The 21,871-nt window shown below is 39.7% G+C and overlaps 3 protein-coding genes across 6 annotated transcripts; 1 reads left to right on the plus strand and 2 right to left on the minus strand.

Moving 5' to 3' along the window:
* Positions 1 to 128: 128 nt before the first annotated feature.
* Positions 129 to 7,748, minus strand: LOC139776650 (CD9 antigen). Of its 2 annotated transcripts, none has more exons than XM_071713481.1 (4): positions 7,608 to 7,748; positions 4,403 to 4,714; positions 4,000 to 4,278; positions 129 to 3,884 (listed from the first exon to the last, which is right to left on the minus strand). In XM_071713481.1, the coding sequence occupies exons 1-4, from the start codon at positions 7,668 to 7,670 to the stop codon at positions 3,732 to 3,734; spliced, it is 807 nt and encodes a 268-aa protein (XP_071569582.1). In that variant the 5' UTR covers positions 7,671 to 7,748; the 3' UTR covers positions 129 to 3,731. The 2 variants fall into 2 exon arrangements, with proteins under 2 accessions (XP_071569582.1, XP_071569581.1); XM_071713480.1 differs by lacking the exon at positions 7,608 to 7,748 and adding an exon at positions 5,703 to 5,926.
* On the plus strand, positions 7,716 to 19,310 carry Uex (metal transporter uex). Of its 3 annotated transcripts, none has more exons than XM_071713455.1 (14): positions 7,716 to 8,110; positions 12,504 to 12,780; positions 12,853 to 13,008; positions 13,139 to 13,294; positions 13,390 to 13,578; positions 13,669 to 13,842; positions 14,141 to 14,312; positions 14,567 to 14,758; positions 14,853 to 14,999; positions 15,075 to 15,215; positions 15,297 to 15,569; positions 15,650 to 15,885; positions 15,988 to 16,212; positions 16,338 to 19,310. In XM_071713455.1, exons 1-14 carry the CDS (start codon positions 7,716 to 7,718, stop codon positions 16,503 to 16,505), a joined length of 2,901 nt encoding a protein of 966 aa, XP_071569556.1. In that variant the 3' UTR covers positions 16,506 to 19,310. The 3 variants fall into 3 exon arrangements, with proteins under 3 accessions (XP_071569556.1, XP_071569555.1, XP_071569553.1); XM_071713454.1 differs by lacking the exon at positions 7,716 to 8,110 and adding an exon at positions 8,777 to 8,841; XM_071713452.1 differs by lacking the exon at positions 7,716 to 8,110 and adding an exon at positions 9,012 to 9,681.
* On the minus strand, positions 17,466 to 21,723 carry LOC139776644 (uncharacterized). Its single transcript, XM_071713469.1, has 2 exons — positions 21,594 to 21,723; positions 17,466 to 21,508 (listed from the first exon to the last, which is right to left on the minus strand). The coding sequence occupies exon 2, from the start codon at positions 21,476 to 21,478 to the stop codon at positions 19,859 to 19,861; it is 1,620 nt and encodes a 539-aa protein (XP_071569570.1). The 5' UTR covers positions 21,479 to 21,508; positions 21,594 to 21,723; the 3' UTR covers positions 17,466 to 19,858.
* Between the last annotated feature and the right edge of the window lie 148 nt (positions 21,724 to 21,871).

Below are 21,871 nucleotides of genomic sequence, written 5' to 3' on the forward strand. Positions count from 1 at the left end.
CTAAGAAAAGGCATTCAGGAGAAAAAAAGATGTAGAATAAGCTAGAAATAAATCAACAATGATAATAATTTCCTTATTGTACATTAATCGTGAATAATTTCAATTATGTAATAACGATAAACACTCACTTGGAGGTGTACGAATACCTTTATTCTTGGAAAACTGTATATGCAGAAGTCTGTCCAGAAAGTACCTGCCTTAATTTCACGATGTGTGCGCACAAAACGCAAGTAAACTATACAGTTATCGTCACAGGTGAGAACCGCCACGCTTCACTCCTGCACGCGTCGACATTTCTTTTCCGTACAATATAATTTTACATTTATAGACATATGTTTAATATATTTTTTTATCTTCTCTACTAAACGGCAGACAACATCTAAAAATTGTACAAATGTAATCCACGTCAGAAAATAAACTTGTAAAGTAACATCAGAATAGAACAGTCCGATCAAGAATACATGAGAATTATACAGATGGGTGCATGTTTTTGTGCTGGTGTACGAGAAATATAATGTAGAATCGAAGGAGTGTGTGTCTTGTGTTTTTTAGTCAACATACGTATTGCTGTTTACACGCCGTTTTTGTATTTTTACATATACACGTAACAATTATTTTGCGTTACAACTTTTAATATAACATCAATGGCTTCGTTCGCTACTAACTTTATTTTTTTTAACAGCGGAATATGCTGTGTCATAGTTTAACAATGAATTCTGTCAGAAACTTCATCTTTATAGATATTTGCTCTGTTTGTTTGAATTTTCGCTCTCTTGCGATAATTGTCAAGATGCCTAAAAAAATTCTAAAAAGATTGATTCCCAACGCAAACTTGTATAAATTAATCGACCATCCATGCGAGTAAAATTTCCATAAGAATCTTAATAACGCAATATATCAATGTTTAGAAATATGGATTTTTATATTACGCAATGTCTCTTGCATACAACCAACATCTTGTATTATATTAATAAGCCGAGTATTATATAGCACATCAGATACGATATAAACATTTCGAAGACTTATCTGGAATTAGTGGCGTCATAAAAATATTGATATGGCTTTAATAAAACGTTACTTGCAAAAGCAATGTTCGCGGTATAATAATTTGTTGCGATTAATACAATTTATATAAAATCGAACATATTATTATTACGTATGCAAACTCTATAAGTAGTAGTTTTTTTTTTTGTAAAATTGGTGGTAACAGTTATTACTATTCATAGAATCTATAGAAAATTATTATTAATATGTATATAAAAAATAATATATAAAATATATCGTATATCGCGTGAGAGATAAAGCAAGTAGATAAGTCGATAAGTTAACATTAATCGTTTACAGACTAGACACTATGACGATCGCGCTGTAGTAAGTTAAAGTACTAGATTGATTGTATTGTATGTATTAGTGCATGTTCTTTCCCTATTTTGATTCGCGAGATTAACGCTAAGAAAACGTTAGTCGGTGTAAGACACGATATAACTGATCACCATTCAATATCTCGAGATTCCTATACTCAGATCGTTAAACGCTACACTCCTAATTAAGATTAGTCATGTGAAAATATAGCTTCTAATCAAAAGATTGCTAAAAAGCAATAAGCCTAAAGTAAATAAAAATCAGCAACTTAACGTCATGCGAAATATTAAACGCGCTCGTAAGATTATAAATATATCAGATGCAACACAAGATATACTTTTTGTCATAGAAATAATATTTCTAATACCTCATTATGCAATTTAAAATATAATAATTTTCACTTTATGTCAACGCAATGCGTTAGTTTGGTTACTACTTTGGCCCGAAGAAACCCTAGCTGTGTAGGTACTTTGTGAAAGATGGTAAATGCTTATGTACATAAAAGTCTTTAAACTGGAAATATATATATTTATGTAGAAGAGCATTTTTGGCAGTAATCAGAAAGAGTGTCCATTAAATTCGCACCTAACTTCTTCTATATTCATAAAATCAAGATTCTTGTCCAGTACATTATATCGTCATGTAAGATATGCAGGTATAAATATAGACTGAGAGTCGAATTGAATAATATTACGCGAATGTAAAAAACTGTTAATGACAATAAAGATCAATAAAATGCGCACGGAGTCAGAGTGCATTTAAAATTATTTAGGAAGCATTTATAATCAGACTTCTTTCTACAGTCCTGCTGTCACTCTCAAAAATTTTGGAAGGCTTATATATATAGATTAGTGGTCCTTATTTACTCGACAAAAAAATTTGTTTTTAAATTTTAAACATTTGAGTTCTCTTGTATTAAACTGTTTATTTCATCAACATTGGTTTTTAAAGCGTATTTTCCACAAAAATCCGGCCTAAAGCACTTTTCTTTTTTTAACATTAACGTTAACCAAAAAATTGATTGTTTTTAATAAAGAGTCTACATTATATGATACAACACATTCATCCTCTCCTGTAACGCTTTTATTTTGTTTCTCTTCTTAGCAAGTTTAGTGTCTTCATGCATGTACTTTACTTCAAACGACAATTGTAGAATGTCCAAAAATTTCTTACTAATGTTCATACTTGTGGTGGATTCGGCCGGTACCGTTTCGAGTTGAAGGATTTGAGCCTGTCTTTAAAGACATGAAATCTTTTAATTTTTGTTCTTCTTTTGGCTCTAAACATACTATTATAACTTTTGTAGCCCATACATAATTTTTTCCAGCTGATCAAGCAATAAATGCAATAACTATTTTATTTTTATTTTTTAGTTATTAACAATTTACCTAATTGTTTAAATGAGAGTATAAGGTCTCAAACGATGCAGAAAAGCAAGACACACATGTTAAAAAAAGAAAAGTGCTTTAGGCCGATTTTTGTGGAAAATACGCTTTAAAAACCAATGTTGATGGAATAAACAGTTTAATACAAGAGAACTCAAATGTTTAAAAATCCGGGGGCACGGGTTTCCGTTATCTGATCGAGCTGAGCTTTGGCAGGGATTATTTTTTTGCGAATTGGAAACATTCTGGGGGGTGCCGCAGAATAAATTTAAAAGTCGAAAAATAAGGACCACCCTAATATATATATATATATACATATACATATTATATGTATCTTAAATAATTATATCTGCATCAATATAAGTCACACATATGTCTGCTCAAATTGATACAAATATTCCACAGTTATGAAACATCTGTGTGATTACCTTCTCTATTTAATAGCCTCGATTTGTAAAGAGATATAATCTTCTTTCGGAATTTATATATGTCGATAAAAATTTCATACAATTATACATTTTAGCTTAACACCTGTCAAATCTTTGTACCCCTTTAAAAAAATCGATAAAAAAATTAGATATATTACTCTTGCAAGTATGAGTGTGCGTATGTAAATTGTAAAAATCAATTTTGTAAAATACACAAACTCTCCATATGTTAAAAGGGAAATATCAAAACATTATTTACAAGAAAATAAAATAATAAAATGGCATTATCATACGTCAGATCTTGAATTGGTCCCAAAATAACGCATACCAATTCAACCTTATAGAATAATAGCAACCTAAAAAATAGTTACTTATTAAACGTACTTTGTGATGAGATGAATCATTTGTCCCACGTGATTAAACATAAGACACAACTTGCAAGGTATCCACTGGCATTGGCACAGAAACAAAATTTTGATTATGTTTGGTATTACGCCGTTATTGTGGGACACCCGGTAAAGGGAAGATTCTTACACGATACGCGCGACGAGTCAACTTAGGCTTTGTATCTATCTGATGGTCCGCCTTTGCAACAGCAAATTAGAGCGAGTATCAGACTAAGAATTTCTAGGGCTAAGACCAGTATCGCTGCACCCATAAAGTGGTAACTCTGGGTCTTCAGTGTAGTCACCAACTTTTCCATGCATCCCTGCAACAAAATTTTTGTCTTGGCACACTGTATGTTTAATGCAATAAGAATAAAGTACGCATAATATAAAATTGAATGACGAACAATTAATTAATATGGCAAAAAGAAGCATTACCTCACTGTAAATCGCGGAGCTCACGGTTCCGGCAACCTTCATCAGGCGACCCTCGCTGCAGGCGGTGCTGGTCGCATCTTTGCAGCAAGATTTTGGTATTTTAAACACGTTGTTGGCGTTTGAAACGCCAAAAGATAACCGCAATTGAGATTGAGAGGATTCCTGACTCGCGTACTTGCTGCCGGCCCAATCCGCAGGTCCATTGGCTCCGCAGCATTCGAGAGTGGCCTGAATCGTATCCATGATCTGCGTGCGACATTGTATCTCGCCATATTCATCCTGCGAAAAATAATGGGATATGCTCATTTGCATAATATACAATTATTACTCGAACAACGAGGAGTCACTTCACGTGAGAATTGCTACTGAATTTAGAACGTTTCATAATTAAAAGGGGAATTACCTTAACTGTGTTTATCACGGAAGATCGCACCAGTTCGTCCAGGCGGTCCCTATGGGCGTAAAGCCAGCCGGCGAAGGCGACTTGCGCGACCACGATGACGAGCATGATGCTGAAGAAAGTGGCCAGACAATATCGAGAGTGCTTGAAGGCACTGCACCAGCCTAGGACGGAGACGATGAGCATGAGGATTCCGGTGCAAAGCAAAATGTACAGGCCTGCCTCGTAGTTGTTCCCTTCCTCGGCGATCGATACTAAATACGTTTTGTCCGATAACATACATGCTACCAGAGTTATCACCGTTACCGAAATTATCTGTAAAAGACATACGAATAAATGACGTTTAGATCGAGCTGGTAAGGACGAAAAATCGCGAACGAACGCGAGCGAGCGATTAAAGCTCATTAAGGCTGCGTTTGGGGAGCGCGCTATTAGCGCTATTTGCTTATTCTATCCTTGTTCTACACTTGATGAGCGATAAAGATAGAATTATGCAATAGCGCTAATAGCGCGCTCCCCGAACGCAGCATAAGATAAATAAAATAAAGTAAACACGTCCAGGCAGATCGAGCACAAACGATCACGAACGAGCGTTTCCTTGTCGTATGCCTGGACTCTGAACGAGAAATGGAATACATTCGCGTTCGTTTGTGGTTCGTTCGTGCTCGTTCACGCTGGACGCGGCTTCGATCTTAATTAGCAGAGAAATGCGCTATTTTCTTTTAAATTATTTATTAATTTCTTTCTGTGTAAATTTCTCCCCCCCCCCCCCCCAGTCGAGTAATGCTATTCCTAGTTTATTCTTGGAATTGTTCGAGGTGCAGGACAAGCGAGTCGGTCCACAAAAGATGTTTTCAAGCAAGTCCCGACGTTGCGGGATGAGAGAGACTAACGAGCCACTTTATGAGCCGAACCGTACGGGGGCCTGGGCAAGGGAGGAGGACGGGACGTTTACAATGAAACTGTCTGTCCGCCAGATGTGGCAGCTTCCATTTAAGCGCGCGGATTATCACGGGGTTTTCTGCCGCTAGTCTCTTCTCCAGCACCGAACGTGGGTTCACGGGTTAAAAGGTAGGAGGAAGAGGAGAGACGTCCTTGGCGTTCGAAGTACCAGCGCTATTCTCGAGCGGATCTGCCGCAAGCTGGTCGATTAGCTTGTGTAAACGGACACGAGCGAAAAAATATATTAATGTGCCAGAGTCAAATATTGGTAGAGGCGAGAGAATCCCGCGGATGGAGCTGGAAATTTCTGGGAGCCCGTGGATCTTCGTCGGCAAGGAATAGAGAGATAACGCGTCGGTACCTTCCGCGTGAAGAACTGAGGACATATATAAACGTAATATATTAATATACAAGAAGATTCCGAGAAAAGACGCGAGAATTTTGACGGAAGAGAAAACGTCAAGGTTTCTCGAGCCACAAAATGTTTATTCGAACGTAAGCGTGCCGTAAAGCGGAAAAAGAGAAACATCTCGCGTGTCATCTCTCATTCGTCGCGCGGCGAGAATAGAAAATCTCGCTATAACGCGATAGAGTTGATGTAAGAGCGCGCGCAACAACTAAAAACGATCCGATGAATCAGAAGCGGATTCCATCCCGCTAGTATCAGAGCTAATACCGATCGCGGGATATCTAGCGCGAGATCTCGATGATCCCCGACCTTCTCTCCGAGCCGTCGTAAAATCGTCACGTGGATTCAGTCCAGCAGGCAAGCCAGTGAGCAAAACGTCAGCAGTTCGACAGTGGATTCAAGCGGATTGATGGCATCAGCATTAAACTCGTCTTCCGCCAACAGAACCTGCCGACGGAATTCTGCAGGCTGTCAGCAATCTGTCATTTAAAATTTTATTTAAACGTCAAAATTAAAAAAATGATATTAAAAAAATAATAATATTTACTTTACAGAAATAACAAATTCTGCTCGTTTTCTACGGTAGATCTACTGTCATATTTTGCAAATAAAATCAGTTTTCGACGGATTTAACTATCTGAAATAAAGCGCCGCCGATTTTCTACGTTAAGTCAGATACGACTCGATTATACAGTATCGTTTAATTAATTAATAATAATATCTTTATTTACTTTATTATATAGACAGAAATAATAATAAATAATATCTTTATTCATTGACAGGAATGGCAGATTCTGCTCGTTTTCTACGGTAGATCTACTGTCATATCTCTATCTCGCAAGTAAAATCAGTTTTCGACGGATTTGACCATCTGAAATAAAGCGCCGCGGAATTTCCACGTTAAACGGGAAACGACGCGATCTTACGCTGCCGTCGTAAACGCGACGGGACTTTGAACCAGCTTACATAGCGATTACAGCAAATATAGTCGGCGTAAAGTGCAGTCGACTCTCGGAAGGCGCTCCTTCGTTAATACCGTTCCGACCCCGCGGGGGATGCAAGGAGGGAATTGGGCCGTAGCGTGGGCCGCGAAAGCTCGTAGGAAGAAACGGCGCTCTCGCGCTCTACGACCGCGGGACTATATTTAAACGCACGTCTAAGATGGATATTTCGAAATCATGGATTACGAGGTCGATAAACGTCGCGCTTTGCGCGAGAGTTGCTTAATCCGAGCTCGATATTTATTCAACTTGGTCGTCGCCTCTCGAGGGGTTCCTCTAATCGTTCCCGATGATTCCTCGCGTTCTTCCGCGCCGGCCTGCGTTTTCGGGTGTCATCGATATTTCCGTCGCACGTGGACGCAATCACCCCCACGCGATTCGCATTCGATGATTTCGATCGAGGGATCCTCGCGATACCTATAATTTTCCAGCGAGATGTGTGTGTATATAATGAAATTGCTTTTTATCACGAGGAAGAAGCTTCGGCGACGAGTCCAATCGCAGGCTTCTCATGGTAGTGTTAACTCGACTTCGCGCCCTATAAAATTAATTAATCGAGTCGAAGCGTAGGCGACCTGCCGAGGAGGCATCGATAATAATGGCGGAGAGCCGCGGCAAACAAAAACAAGAACTCTTCGTAAACTCCATCCAAGTTTACGTGCGCTACGCGCGTCACAGGACAAACGTGAAACGTTCAGTTTGCAGGCCGGGGAGAAACTCACTGGCAAACCGCGGTCGATCCTAGAATTGAATCGAATTAGAATTAAGGCAAGAGTGAAATCGTTGCCGGACCGGGGCGGAGGCGGAGGGAAGCGTATCGATCTGAGGATGAAGAGACGCGCGGAAGTGGACTCACCAAAAACACGAGGCTCATGGCCGCCAGCGTGTACTTGGAGAAGTTGTAGCAGAACGTCCCCATTTTGTCCGGGTCACGAGGGAGCGACGGGGATGCGAGGGTCTAGCGATGATCCAGGCGGCGTCCCAACGCGAGACGTCGCGAAAAGACGCGCTGACGGACCGTAGGACGCGCGTCCCGCTTCTGCGGTTCTGCCGCGCGCTCCTGGATGCTCCGGATGCGCTCCTCTCTCTTCCAACGGAGGCGGGAGGACTCCGACGGCGACGGCAGACGGCAGGAAGCGGCGCGACGATTCGCTTGCGCGCGCGGAGAATCGCTCGACGCTCGACGCAACGCGACGGTCCACCGGGCTTTCCGCGAGTGACTCTGTCCACGACGCACTCGAATACACTTGTATACTGTTCTGTTGAATACGTTGGAGCCAGTTGGAGCGAGGAGCGGAGCAGACGGCAAATCGTCGGCGATACGGTCCGGTCCGATCTCCGATCCGGGGATTGTTGGATGCAAGTAACGCCACCTGCCGGTGAACACGGGAAACGCCTAGACAATCTGTGGTTGATAAATGCGAAACGACGCTGGTATTATCAATAGCCGATAATTTATCGATGTCGGTATATTAGATGTCGTTTTTGCAAAGTGTAGATAAATCAAATTGGTCGAATTTGATCGAAGTTATTCTTTTAGAACTGCAGTGAAAATATAATTCAGAAAATCAATTAATTAGTCAATTAGTTAATTTATAATAATGTCTTCTTTTACTATTTTATTCAAACTGTAAGAACAACATTTCTGACACGATCTTATTATATTTAAAATCGTCTTAAATTTATTATAAGGTGCTATAGTAATAAAACGCCCTTGCAGCGTGTTCGGGTGAACCTTTCTATAATTTAAAATTTAAGATTAGACTATGGCTGCGGTCCACTTGACGCTACAAATGCTTTGGAGCGTTCTTCTTCTCCTTCTTTCTTCATTGAAAGAAAAGAGAAGAGGAATGCTTCGAAGCATTTGTGTAGCGTCAAGTGGACCGCAGCCTATGTAGTACCGTTCTATCGGCCTGCGTAGACTCCACAGATCTTCCACCAGTCGTTCACCGACCTGCGTCGACACCGCTTGACAATTCGTCATCTCGTTTAAAATGTTCCTTCTTGCATCTCGGACAAATTTCTGATTGGTCAAAGGAAATGACGACTGCGCACCCTTGGAAATGCTACACCTGTCTTTTTACATCACGGTTACAATTGTCTTCGCTATATAGTCAGGGTGTGGGACTAATCGTTACCCCACGGGACGGGGGTATATTCCGCGCGCGATGCACAAATTCTATGGAAACGAGCCTGCAGTTTTCGGCGAAATGTGAAATTGCGTACAATTGCGTAGCCCGCACGGCGCACTCCGCAGTCGAAGGGAGCGTGCGCGCGGCGCGTGCGCGCGCACTCGCGGCGGCGCATTATAAATACAACTACCTAAAGCCTTCGGCTCGAGCCAAGTGAAGTTGTCGGCGGAGTCACAGTGGTCGTATGATGGCGCAGTATGTCGGCCGTCCGCGATTTGCGCCGACGGCAATTGTTTTGCTGTTCGTTCCCGCGTACGTCGCCCAGCTAGCGAATGCCGGCTCGTCGACCGCGTCGATCGCGTCAACCGCGACGGTGACGGCGACGGCGACGGCGGTCGACGATGCCGTCCGTCACGGCGACGTTCCGCCGCGCGTGGTTCAGCTCGCGGTGAATTCCGTGGCGGTCGTCGCGTTATCGGCACCGCCGCTCCTCGGCGTCAGCCCCGCCGACGGTCGCCGAGTTCCCGACTTGGGGATCGAGTTTCTGGGCACCGGCCTCGATCGCGATCTCGCCCCGCGATGGTCGTCGTCGAGCCGCGATTGCCCGCCGGACGCGGGCAACACTTTGGACGCCGTATGGACGTCGTCGGCGAGCGACCGCGCGATGTACCGATTCCGGATGATTCCGGATGCGAAGGTTACCGTCGTCTATTTCTGCCTGAGAAACGGCAGCGACGAAAACTGGATCAACCTCGGCGATCGCGTCTCCTTAAAATACCTCCATAAATTACGGCCGGAGTGAGTAATCTTCGACAGTCTCGACTTTCTAAATATACCTGATATAACTCCGTGCCTTTTCCTTCTCCTTTTCCTTGTTCTTTTTCCTTTTTCAGCTTCCTTATTATCTTCGTCTTTTTTATCTTTTTCTGTATTTTCTTTATTTTTATCTTTATCTCTTCTTTATCTTTTTTTTCTTCATTTCATCTTCATCATCTGTTCCTTATACATTATCTTCTTTATATTCTTGTTTATATTCTTTTCTTCTTTATTTTTTATTTTCTCTTTTCTTTTAAAATTATCTTCATTATCTTCTTTGTGCCATCTTCATCTCTATTTTCTTCTTTATTTTTATCATTTTACTTTTTTCTTTAACTTCATTTTTATGTTTTCCTATCTTCTTTATCGTTTTGTCCTTTTTTTTTGGCTTACTTTTTGCATTTTCTTCATCTTTATTTTTGTCACTCTCTTTATTTTTTCCTCTCCTTTTCCTCGTACCGTGCGTAAATCTGTTACTCCGTCGGCTTTTCCACTTGCGTATTTTCCGTGAATTTCTTCGATTTCATCTCTTCTCTTGTCTTGCGAGCAGCAGAGCGATTCCCAAAATTTATTAGAATATATCAAATAATTATCTAAATTGATCACTGAGGGAATATGACTAGGTGTCTAAAAACAGATATGAAGTAATAGAAAGTATATAAGTACTTCGCGGTGGACATTAATATTTCAGCAGTGATATCGAAGGCCTTGAGAGACTCTTAATTAAGTTGATTATTTCAAGCTCGATGCATCGAATTGCGCATTTTCAGCAAAATTTACTAAACATGTTTACTGTTTATATCAAGGTAAAAATTATATGTAAAACTGAATATATATATGTATTTTTTTGGCTTATATCTGTATACATTTGTATATATTTATGTGTGTATATTTTACTTTGTAATGTCACATTACAGATTTTTCATGCAACATTCACATGTGTAACGTTTCTGTCGATTTGAATCTCATTGGACTCGCGTCCATTTGAAACAAACGTTGAAAATGTTGTTTGTTTGCTTCTAAAACGGCATATACAGGGGAAGCCCTAGGATTTCTGCAAACAAGTATCTCGTCTCTCTTTACTCTGCCGTCTAATCACGAAAGTTATACATATATACGAAATGTATATATACGCCGGAATTATCTGCGTACGTTCCCACGAACATTACGACGCTGATTTATGAGAAGGCGAATGACTTTGTACAGCATGCGGATCGTTTAGTTTTCAATAAATCACGCGTCTCGTCGCCCTCCCCCGGCCTCCCTCAGCGGGACTGTTTACTTCGTCATCAACATCGCAGGAGGGAGTAAATCCGCGTCGGATTAGGTAATAGAAGACGATGTCGCACGACGATGAACGTTTAGGGCGTATATTATCGCTCGAGGCGTGAGGAATGCGCAACTTTAGACGCGCACATTTCGGCTCGCCAAGGAGGAATTCGTCGAACACCGATGCGCGACGGCGATAAACCGCACGCCATCCACGAACGCTAAACCATTGACCACACCTCATGCTGGCTACGACCCAACAGTCTGCGATTCAATACTCAAACTTGGCCCACGTTAATAATCAGTAAAAATAGAAATTGGTGTGCGACCCATATATCCCGCCGTCGCCGATAACTCGTCGCACATGCGACGTAACGTTTACGCGGCTACGCGTAGAACGTGTCGCTTTTATTTCTACAGTTATGAAAAATCACGTCACGGATTCGTTCCTTCGAAAAGCGTTGCTTTATCGAGCCGAAAATATTCGACCTTTAGAACACTCGACCTTTTACCCTGATTTACGGAAAAATCACTTCAGAACCTTCTGTTAAAATGCACTCGAACGCTGCTTTCATAATTTTTATAATAATAATAATTTTGGAGATGATTATCAGTAAGGACCGGTTGTTCCAACCTTTTGGTAAACTAACTAATAGTTAAATCATATATATGTCTTTATTTATCCTTTACATTAGACAAAGATAGACATATGATTTAACTATTAGTTAGATTACCAACAGGTTGGAACAACCGGTCCTAAGAGAATAATCGTTTCAGAATAAAATATAAAAGTGTTTTTTCTTATTAATTTGCATTCGATGTTATACGAAACTAGTTCGTACGGGATATCGAAGAAGGTTAAATGACTTATGCAAGACAAGCAGGATGACGTAATTTTTTATGTTTATCGACCATCTGAAATATCATTATCTAAATATTTTAAGACGATAGCCTTATTTATGAAAGGGCTCTCGTTACTCTCCGCGATTCATTCTGCAGATTAACGAGTTATATTGGTATCTCGGGAATGAGTCTCTTGATAACGCTTTATATATGCCTCTCGACATTAGCATTTATCGACCACTATTTTTTCGTGGGATACGTCTGCATTTAAAATATCGCGACTATAATAACAGCAATGCGCAATGACAGTATAATAATAATAGGGAGGTTTTTGCAATACCGTCTTTCTCAGATACGGTAAACGTATCTATATCTGAATTGTTTAGATACATTCACATTATCAGTCGAAAGGCGAAACTACGCATGCACATTATTCACCGTAACGCTATTTAGATAACGTACAACTTTATTTTTTAGAGAATAAGGTTCGCGATTACCGTCGACGTCATGATTACCATAACGAAATCCCTAATGTGAATTTAGACGGTGAACGTATCTATATATAATTCAGATACGTTTATCATATTGAAAGACGGTATTGCAAAAAGTCCCTATTGATGGGAAATGAATTCCGTCATTATATATTGTATATTAATTTATTAAAATATAAATTGCGAATTTATCAATTCCAGAAAATATTTTCGCACGCGACGCGATGAAAATCCATTCGATGGTTTCAAAACTTTCCCGAACAATTACACGGACATACATATCGAAGGATTGCGGGTAGACATGGCTGATAAGGAGCCCAGTCACGACGAGAAGGGTGTTCCCCGGATTCTGGCCGGGAGTAAGGCAGTAATTCGACTATTCGGCACTGGTATCACGAAAGACACCTTGATCACCTTCACCGACGTGCCGGGGGAAAGAGGCTTTGTGTGCGACAAGATCAAGAGTAACGAATTTCCGGTGAGTATATCGTCGTGTTGCTCAACAAAAGAAAATATCTGAAAAATTAAATGCCCCCTTTCGACGTTCAAGGTGGAAAACGTAGAGGAAACTACAGCGATTGTTCATGTAGTACTTCCTCTGGGATCGTCGTTTTACGTATGCGCAAAACGGCCGTTTTACGAGAAAGAGAAATTTAAGAAGGATGACGTGCTGTTTAGGCATCAAGGCACTGCGCTGTACAACACTGTGAGCATATTTCCTTTCTCGCCTTCTCACCGTCACAATTTTAGGCGAATAACTAAGACCTACAATAAAATAAGACTTAATATTTCGTCACGCAGAGTAAAAACAATGATTTATAGTTCGGGACTTTCAGATCAGCACATATGAGAAATTACTACCGTTCTGGCTCACTATCTTGATCATTCTCGTTTGTCTCAGTTTATCCGCACTTTTCTCCGGTCTCAATCTCGGTTTAATGTCGATAGATAGGACCGAATTGAAAATACTCGTCAACACTGGTACAGAAAAAGTAAGCAAAAATCCGTTTTTTCTCTTTCTTTTTATATCTTATCGGCGTTTTCATTTCCCTCCTTCCACTTACGTTACGTTACTTCCACGTTGTAGGAGAAAAGATATGCAAGAGCCATTCAGCCGGTAAGAAATCACGGAAATTACCTTTTGTGTTCGATTCTGTTTTCCAACGTTCTTGTCAATTCAATATTCACGATATTGCTGGATGACTTGACATCCGGGATTGTCGCTGTTATCTGCTCGACGTTAGCTATTGTCATTTTTGGCGAGATTTCACCACAGGTATGTTTTTCATATTACGCGAATGCTTCCTGCATGGTTTATTCGAGGTTCTGATCTCGAGCTTGAAGATGCGATTTGTATATGTTGTAGGCTATGTGCAGCAGGCACGGATTATGCGTCGGTGCAAAGACCATCTATCTGACCAAAATTACAATGCTAATTACCTTTCCATTAAGTTACCCAATTAGCAAGCTTCTTGATGTCATTCTCGGTGAAGAGATCGGAAATGTGTATAGTCGAGAACGCTTGAAAGAGTTGGTCAAGGTAAGAAATTAAATGGCTGTGTAATAATTAAATTGAATTAGAATGTCTTGTGGTATTGTTATGAGGGGAAATAACTCTCGTAGTTGCACTGGTTTTCGATACTTAACTACAATTAACGTTGTTCCTTTATGTGATTATTTACAATTACCCAAGTTTATTATCTAACTGATCTAACAAAAGCTGATAATACTTACAACTGCAAATGTCTTGCACGTGGAAAAATTTTATTAGAAATATCTTAAATGCATGAACACTTGAAATTGATATATTAATACTATACAGGTAACGACCTTTCTAGGTAACGACCGAATACAACGATTTAGAGAAAGATGAAGTAAATATAATTTCAGGAGCGTTAGAACTGCGAAAGAAGACCGTATTGGATGTAATGACCAGAATCGAAGATGTATACATGTTGAATTATAACGCTATTCTAGACTTTGAAACTGTATCCGAGATTATGAAATCAGGTACGATTAATGTTTCAAGAGAATCTCAATGACGTTTGCGCATTCCTCTGTATTAATCAACGCTAAATATTATCAGTTTAACTAAACACTTATCAAAGATAAATGTCAGGTGAACACTTAGTTTATCAGGTCCTAATAATAATTTAACAATGGTTATCTAATAACTATTTAATTATAATTAGTGATTGTAGATTTTCCTGTCAACTTTATGTAAAACTCGCAGGATAAAATTGTGCGTTTTATTTTATTTTTAGGATTCTCGCGTGTACCAGTGTACGAAAATGTAAGAACGAACATAGTAACAATACTATATATCAAAGATCTCGCTTTCGTTGATCCTGATGATAACATGCCTCTCAAGACACTTTGCCAATTTTATCAAAATCCATGTCATTTTGTCTTTGAGGATGCTACATTGGACGTGATGTTTAAACAATTCAAGGAAGGTCTGTATAATAACTCTTTTTAAATTTCTTTTTTTTTTCTGGATAGATTTCATGAGAATAACGAGTAACAACAATCACGCATGTATATTTTCAGGTCATAAAGGCCACATGGCTTTTGTACAGAGAGTTAACAACGAAGGCGAAGGCGATCCGTTTTACGAGGTGATTGGTTTGATAACGTTAGAGGATGTTATTGAAGAATTAATTCAGGCTGAGATTATTGACGAGACAGATGTGTTTAGTAGGTTTTGTTCTATCGTTTATTCGCGCTTCACAAATTCGTAAGTTGCTTAACGCCGAATGTTAATTCTTGCAGCGGATAACAGAAGTAAACGTAAAAGACAGGTTCGTGCAAAAATGCCAACAGACTTTACTATATTCGCGGAGAAAAAAGAAAACCAACGAATTCACATCTCGCCACAATTGACGTTGGCGATGTTCCAGTACTTATCAACAAGTAAGGAGCAATATCGAACGGATTGCAAAACGTTTACAGATATATCTTACAATGTTTGACTTGTAATTATATTATCTTCAGCTGTGGACACGTTTAAACCCGATGTTATATCGGAGCCGATCCTGCGACGTTTACTGAAGCAAGATATTATTTATCACATTAAAGTGAAATCGCGCGAGAAAGCCAAAACCGATCCGGCGGCGATAATTTATCAGCAAGGAAAAGCGGTCGATTACTTTGTGCTAATTTTAGAAGGTCGCGTCGAAGTGACGGTGGGCAAAGAGAACATGATGTTTGAAAGCGGTCCTTTCACGTATTTCGGATCACAAGCTCTTACCGCTAACATCGGAATTGGTAAGAGTGAGATACAATCTTGATAATATTTGCCCGTGTAAACAGAGCTTTGCTCGAACGATATGCTCTTTTGTTTCTAGCCGAGTCGCCTACAAACGCAAACCCGCAGACAGTTGGAAGCATTCAGTCTGTCAATTTGGATTCTATGCTGCGTCATACCTTTATACCGGACTATACGGTGCGTGCGGTGACCGAGGTTTTCTACGTAAAGGTCAAGAGATCCCTGTACCTCGCCGCGAAGCGCGCCACACTTTTGGAAAGAAGTCAAAAGGATCCGTTGCCTGGTCAGGAACAGTTCGACGATGAAGTGGAAAAGGTTGCAATCTACCGCATAAATCATAAGCTATTATGAATTATCGCGAAACTTTTCGCCAATCCTGTATTGAACAAAATGAGCGACGGTCTTGTCAATTTACAGTTGCTGCATTCTCTTGAAGAAGACGATCGTAGTGCACCTGAGTCTCCGATATTGCCCGCGGACAGATTGACGGACAGTGAGAAGGCAAAGGACGCCGTTATTCATTCGCCCATGCGCAGCGTAACGGCGCCGACGTCACCGCTTCCGGTCAGCGCCAGTCCGAACACGAATTCGAAGTTTATCTCGCCGCGAAACGATGGGAAAATCAGGAATTCATCGGCAAAGGTTTCTATATATAGCTCACTCTTAATGCATCTCATGACGAGATTTGACTAAACATGAGATTTATCTCTTTCTAATTTATGACGCATTGGAAATTTTATAACACACATTGGATATATGTATTCAAGGTACAAATGAGTCCAGTGGAACTTCAAACTAAACGCGATTCGTTGAACGCGCTAGACGCGGATATTCTCTCTCGACAGTCCGAGGTGACACGAATGTCGCCCGCTATGAAGAAGGTGAACGGCGATGAGGAACGAGCAAATCTCTTGCCTAAACAGGATAACTCTTAACGCTTGCAGAACGGCCGACGGCACTCTGCATTGTCGGCGAAATCGGTTACGCTAAGAGCAACGAGCAACACAGAACAGAACATGCTGGCATGACACATTTTGCTACTGTGACATTAGGTACTTCACGAATTACTTAGATATTTATCGCGAGAGAGGCGCCTCATATTTTTAGCGATTGGCTTATAGGCTGTACCCGACCTCGGCTTTCGTGAGTCGCTAAGTTTCGTAGGTATCAAAAGTCACCTTATATCGTTAGTTTGCATAAAGAGGAAAATAGTACGTAATTGATTGTTAATAGCATTTCATAGATGATAAAGTCAAGATGTACTAAGATTAAAGACTATCCGTTTAAAGCTTATCTAATTATGCACGAGAGAAAGAGTAAGAGAATTGAAATTTAGTAACATGCTTTTTGTCTTGAAACGAAAAAGTCTTTCTTCCATTTTACGAGTGCGTATATCAACGATTTTTCTACCTTTTTTTTTAGTTTTTTTTTGTGTATTTCTAGGTTTCACAGAGTACGTATCGTATGCAATGTTCTGTCACGATATCATGTTACGATTGTTTCAATGCGAGTAAAACGAACGGCATTGCGGGTACAGTTTTTAGCTAATTGAGAAAAAAGTGATAGAAACAACGCTGCAATAATGCCTTGACATTATTTTGAATATATTTTAGTACGAAAGATTCGTTATATAGAACAAAAATGAAATATATGAAGTCGGCCGGTCGATATCCATACTATCACTACATATACATATATATTAGAAAACAGTACAAATGAAACGAAAAAAAGGTTTGAAGAAGGTTTAGTGTACGTTACTCAAAGGTCACTTTCCCGAAAATCAGAGATTTTAGTTACATCTTTATTTTTTTCAGTTGTATGCGAATCTAAACGTATACGATAGTTTGAAATGGCCCAATTAGTAAGTAGCGGCAAGGAAATGACTTGGTACATAATTAATATAATTACTTGTACTTTTATTATGTGCCTTAAATTCTCTATATACTATCGTTGTGTGCTTAAACGATTTTTTTTTTTACTAGAGAGTATTCCTTTCCGCCTCTTTCTTTTAAGAAACTGAAGTTTTCATCAACACATAAGTTACATTCTTGTCGTAACTGGCACAGTCACGTACTTATATCACTTCTTCTTGCATTCATTATTCTAATGAAAAGATGTTAAGATAAGTGCAGGAGACATGTACTGTTTTTCTTAGCGTTAAGATTAAGAAACAAAGCAAAAGTTTTTTTTTCTTTGCTTGATTTGCATTTCATCTTTCCTTAGCAACAATTTAATCGTTCCGATTAGCAAAACGTATTTAATATTGTAATTAAACTACGAAAATTGTATATGTATCATACAAATGTAAATAGGAAACAGGATTTAGTCCTCTCCTAGTAAGCTTTATCTATTAGGTACTTAATTTGTGAATTTGTGACGACTGATTGATTTATTATCTTGAATTAATATTTTATTATATGAAAATGAAAGATTAAATGTTTGCTAAAGAAAAAAAATTGTTTACTCTAAGAATAGAATTTTTCTAGTATAGTATACTCTTTTTAGTACATTTGGAGTGTGTGAAATCTAAAATATATATAAAAGTTGTCTTTTATTATACAATTGTCTTTATATGTCATAATTTTAGGAATGAATGCCTATAGTTATATTGTGAAACTTCTTTTTCACTCCGTAATATTGTTAATACTTTTTCAGGAATCTAATTTCCATAAACTGTTGTTCTCTGTTTTATAAGACACATGAGGCGAATGTACAATATAATTTATACTGTTGTTAATCGAGTACTTAAAATATACATTGAACGCATCAATGCGATATACAACTACACTGTAATTATTAGGCAGAAAGCGTTGAAAAGCGAGCCTTTCTATGTATCTACACGAGATGATTCTACATTAGCAGACCTGAAATACACAGCAGAAATAAAGTAAAATTTAAAAAGACGGAAGTCAACTTAAACCATGTCTGCATGATCTGCACGTCTGCTAATCGCGGATCACCTCTATACTAAAATATTTTACAAAGCGTAACATCTGGTTTTGGATTCTGTAGAATGTATCGAGCTAGGAAATGGTTACCTGACATTGTTCTCCGTAGTTTATTGATCGAAGTACTTACAAAAAAGGAAATCAATAAGAAAAGAACGGGATAATATTTTGTACTAACTGAGTCTAAACGGAAATATTATGTGTAGAGAAGAAATATATTACACCTGATAAAAGAAAAAAAAACATTATATTGCGGATAATAGATCTAGATACAATAAACTGTTATATAGATGAAGTTACAGCGTGGAAGATAAATATAAACGTGACATTTTTTACAGAGATGATTTACACAGTATATGTAATATAATGAATGTCGTGTTAATATGTATGCTCCTCATTTCACATATATATTTATTGAGACTTGTCATGTCTATCATTTTTAAGTAATGATTTTACAATCATTATTTAGTAAGTTTATACTTACTGCCATATGTTTAGTATGTTACGATCGTTGGTCCCTCGCTTAGCATATACTTGTATTCGTTTCCAAATAAAGCATGAAAATTATTGCCTCCAATTACTAGGAGACTAAAGATTAAGTACATTTACGTACGTAATATACTCCGGAAGTATCAAAGCTGGCGAAAGTTATGAGGCGAAAGAATAATTCTTCGTAGACAAATGTAATTTCGATAATCGAGAATTTCAGTAACAAAGAGAGCCGATCTGACGTGTGACAGTTTTATATGAAAGAATATTTATCACAATAAATATGTTCTTCCTTATAGATTATATTATCTTTATAAAGTGTCTATAAATTAGATATATATGTCGTAACTCATCATTTGCCTAAGTCTCTCTTCACGTCCATTTTCCGCATTATTTTGTACAAGGATTACATTATAAAATTTCTCATAATCTCTTTCCTGTACCTTTTCTATATTATAATTATGTAATTATATAAATATAAATACTGTATATACAAAATCTTCGTTTTTTTAGAAGACAATACGAAAGCACGTAGAAGTGTAGAATGTGCTTAGGCGTATTGTAAAAGATATACATGTATAAAACATGGAAGATAAACAAAATAAAAAATCTTTATCACATGAGAATTAATACTATATATCAAATTGATAGAATAATAAAATATAGCTTTAAAATTATATTCTAATTACTGGGACTAGATTGCCAGTTCTTTAATATAGCAATAGAAAATGAGTAGAACTTATACATCTAAACATTCATATTTTAAACTTACACACACACACACACACACATATATATATATATATATACACACATAAAATTCATAAAGTTCTACCATTATATCTGCAAAATTATAATTCTGCGCGTACGTTTTTTTTTATTTCACATAATTTTGTCATACTCAATTCTCGTTTCTCCGAAATTAAGCGTTGCAGCAACGCTATTTTAGCATCTATAAAGGCAGTCTTCTCTTTCTTCGGCCCTCTTTTCTTCTTAAGATCCTGCGGCGGAGAGCTTATGAAATCCTGTATAAGGCACCATGGACGTTGTTCATTCATCAATGTGATCAAATCCATGTTCATGGACGAAGAACATAGTATCCGATTTTCATTGACGGGCATTTTTATCGTGAGTGACGTCTCCGTGACTTTCTTTATGTAGAACGTGTTTTGCTTTTTAGAAGTAAAGCTAAACACCACGTAGCTGTTTTTAGGCAACTTGTCCAGTATACTTAAACCAAGATAGCAATGCTTGCACAGCCTGAACACTTCAATGGTAGGACTTATTTGCAATTTTTGCTTGGCAGCATACAGATTTATTCTCTCCAACTTGTCTTGTTCATCCGTCAAACTCTCATAGAGTATACTCAGCTCCTTCACTTTGGCACAAATTTTCTCCATAATAATGTCTGTTCTTTCAAACATTCCAGTATGAAGAGGTATATTGTCACCGATTGGCAAGGAGTCCTCCAGCTCTTCGAGAGAGAGCTCCACTAATTCCTTCCTCTGCGACATACCTAGAATTATATTTGGCTTGTAATACTGCACACATGTAAATGTCCTCTCGTCGACCCTAGCTTCTTGAACCGCGTCGACGAAGAGCTCCTTTCTTAAGTAATACGTTCTGGACCGATCACAGTACACCAGCCACACAATGTTCTCCACGCACAAACTGAAACTGGCGCATAGTGCCACTCTGTGCCTCACGTTTTCCCCAAGGTTTATTCTCTCGAATACCAGTTTATCGTTTTTACCGTCTTTACCGTGCACCAGAATTACCGCGTTCGCGTGTTTCGTGAGAAGCAGCAGCCCCGTCACCTTGTCTCGCCTCTTCACAGGCAGGATGTCCACGATAGCGACGTCACTGGTGTAAACCAGCTGCACCGTGCAGCGAGACCGTCTGGCGTCATCCGACGTGACGGCGTCATCCCTCTGAACCCTCAGCGCGTACAGCTTCCTGTCGTGCGCGACGACGCACAGACTACCCTCGGTCTCCCAGCCAGCATCGAAACAGCTGACGAGCTGTGGCTCGGTGCTCGTCGGGTTCAGAGGGAACGTGCACACCGTCTCGCTCGCGTTCGGCACGAGGGGGAACAGCAGCGCGGACGACTTTTCCAGCTTGTTGTCGAGATGGACGCTGTTGCTCCAAGCGACGAGCACATGGAAGTACTCACTGCCCATGTCCAGGGCGTTCTTGCTAAGGAGGGCGAACTCGCCGGACCGCGATACCTTGTAGGCGCCCTGCGGCGTGCATATCAGGAAGGCCCTGCTGCCGAAGAACTGTACCTTTTTCACCGGGGCCGGCGTCGCCAGGATCCGCGCGTCCCGCGTCGTCTCGGTCGATTCGTTGTTCACGTAGGGGAAGATGACGAGCCTGTCGTCGTCCCAGCAGAAACACGTCTCCACGCCGTAAAAGTCGCACACGGCGAAGTGCCTCGGCACGATGTCCTCGTCGTCGAGCACAATATACATCCTTCCGTACGGTCCCCACCCCTCTCGCTTCTACAAAGAACAGCAAGAGAAAGAAGTGTCAGAACAGGCGGGTGTAACTTCTTTTTAAATCGCGAGATTATAACCGGTGAAGTACCGAGCCTCTCGGGACACCCCCATGGACCCCATACTTCGCGAAGCGATTCCGCTCCGCGGCCGCGCAGATAAAAGTGAAAGACCCTTCTCGTCTCTCGTAGCTGCACTGGCTGCGTTCGGAAACGTCACCCGAGTACACACACAGGTATACTCCCTTCTCCTTCTAACTCGCTGAGATAGAAAGAGAAGGGAGTATTATACTCGTGTGCACTCGGGTGACGTTTCCGAACGCAGCCTTACCAACAGATTGTAAGCTTTTTATACATCAAAAGTTGCATG

This window comes from Temnothorax nylanderi, unplaced genomic scaffold (assembly GCF_030848795.1).
Source record: "Temnothorax nylanderi isolate EJ_2023f unplaced genomic scaffold, tnyl_v1.0 TNYL_tig0124_pilon, whole genome shotgun sequence".
Classification (NCBI taxonomy): Eukaryota; Metazoa; Arthropoda; class Insecta; order Hymenoptera; family Formicidae; genus Temnothorax; species Temnothorax nylanderi.

Bases quoted from the DNA above. Each gene is read 5' to 3' on its own strand.
- LOC139776650 (XM_071713480.1), bottom strand. From the start codon at position 5,882: ATGACACGCGAGATGTTTCTCTTTTTCCGCTTTACGGCACGCTTACGT. The intron at 4,715-5,702 runs GTACCGACGCGT...TGTCTTTTACAG, and splicing joins CTCAGTTCTTCACGCGGAAG to ATAATTTCGGTAACGGTGAT. The intron at 3,885-3,999 runs GTAATGCTTCTT...ATTTTGTTGCAG, and splicing joins GCTCCGCGATTTACAGTGAG to GGATGCATGGAAAAGTTGGT.
- Uex (XM_071713452.1), top strand. From the start codon at position 9,128: ATGATGGCGCAGTATGTCGGCCGTCCGCGATTTGCGCCGACGGCAATT. The intron at 14,313-14,566 runs GTACGATTAATG...TTTTATTTTTAG, and splicing joins ATCCGAGATTATGAAATCAG to GATTCTCGCGTGTACCAGTG. The intron at 15,570-15,649 runs GTAAGAGTGAGA...TTTTGTTTCTAG, and splicing joins TACCGCTAACATCGGAATTG to CCGAGTCGCCTACAAACGCA.
- LOC139776644 (XM_071713469.1), bottom strand. From the start codon at position 21,478: ATGTATATTGTGCTCGACGACGAGGACATCGTGCCGAGGCACTTCGCC.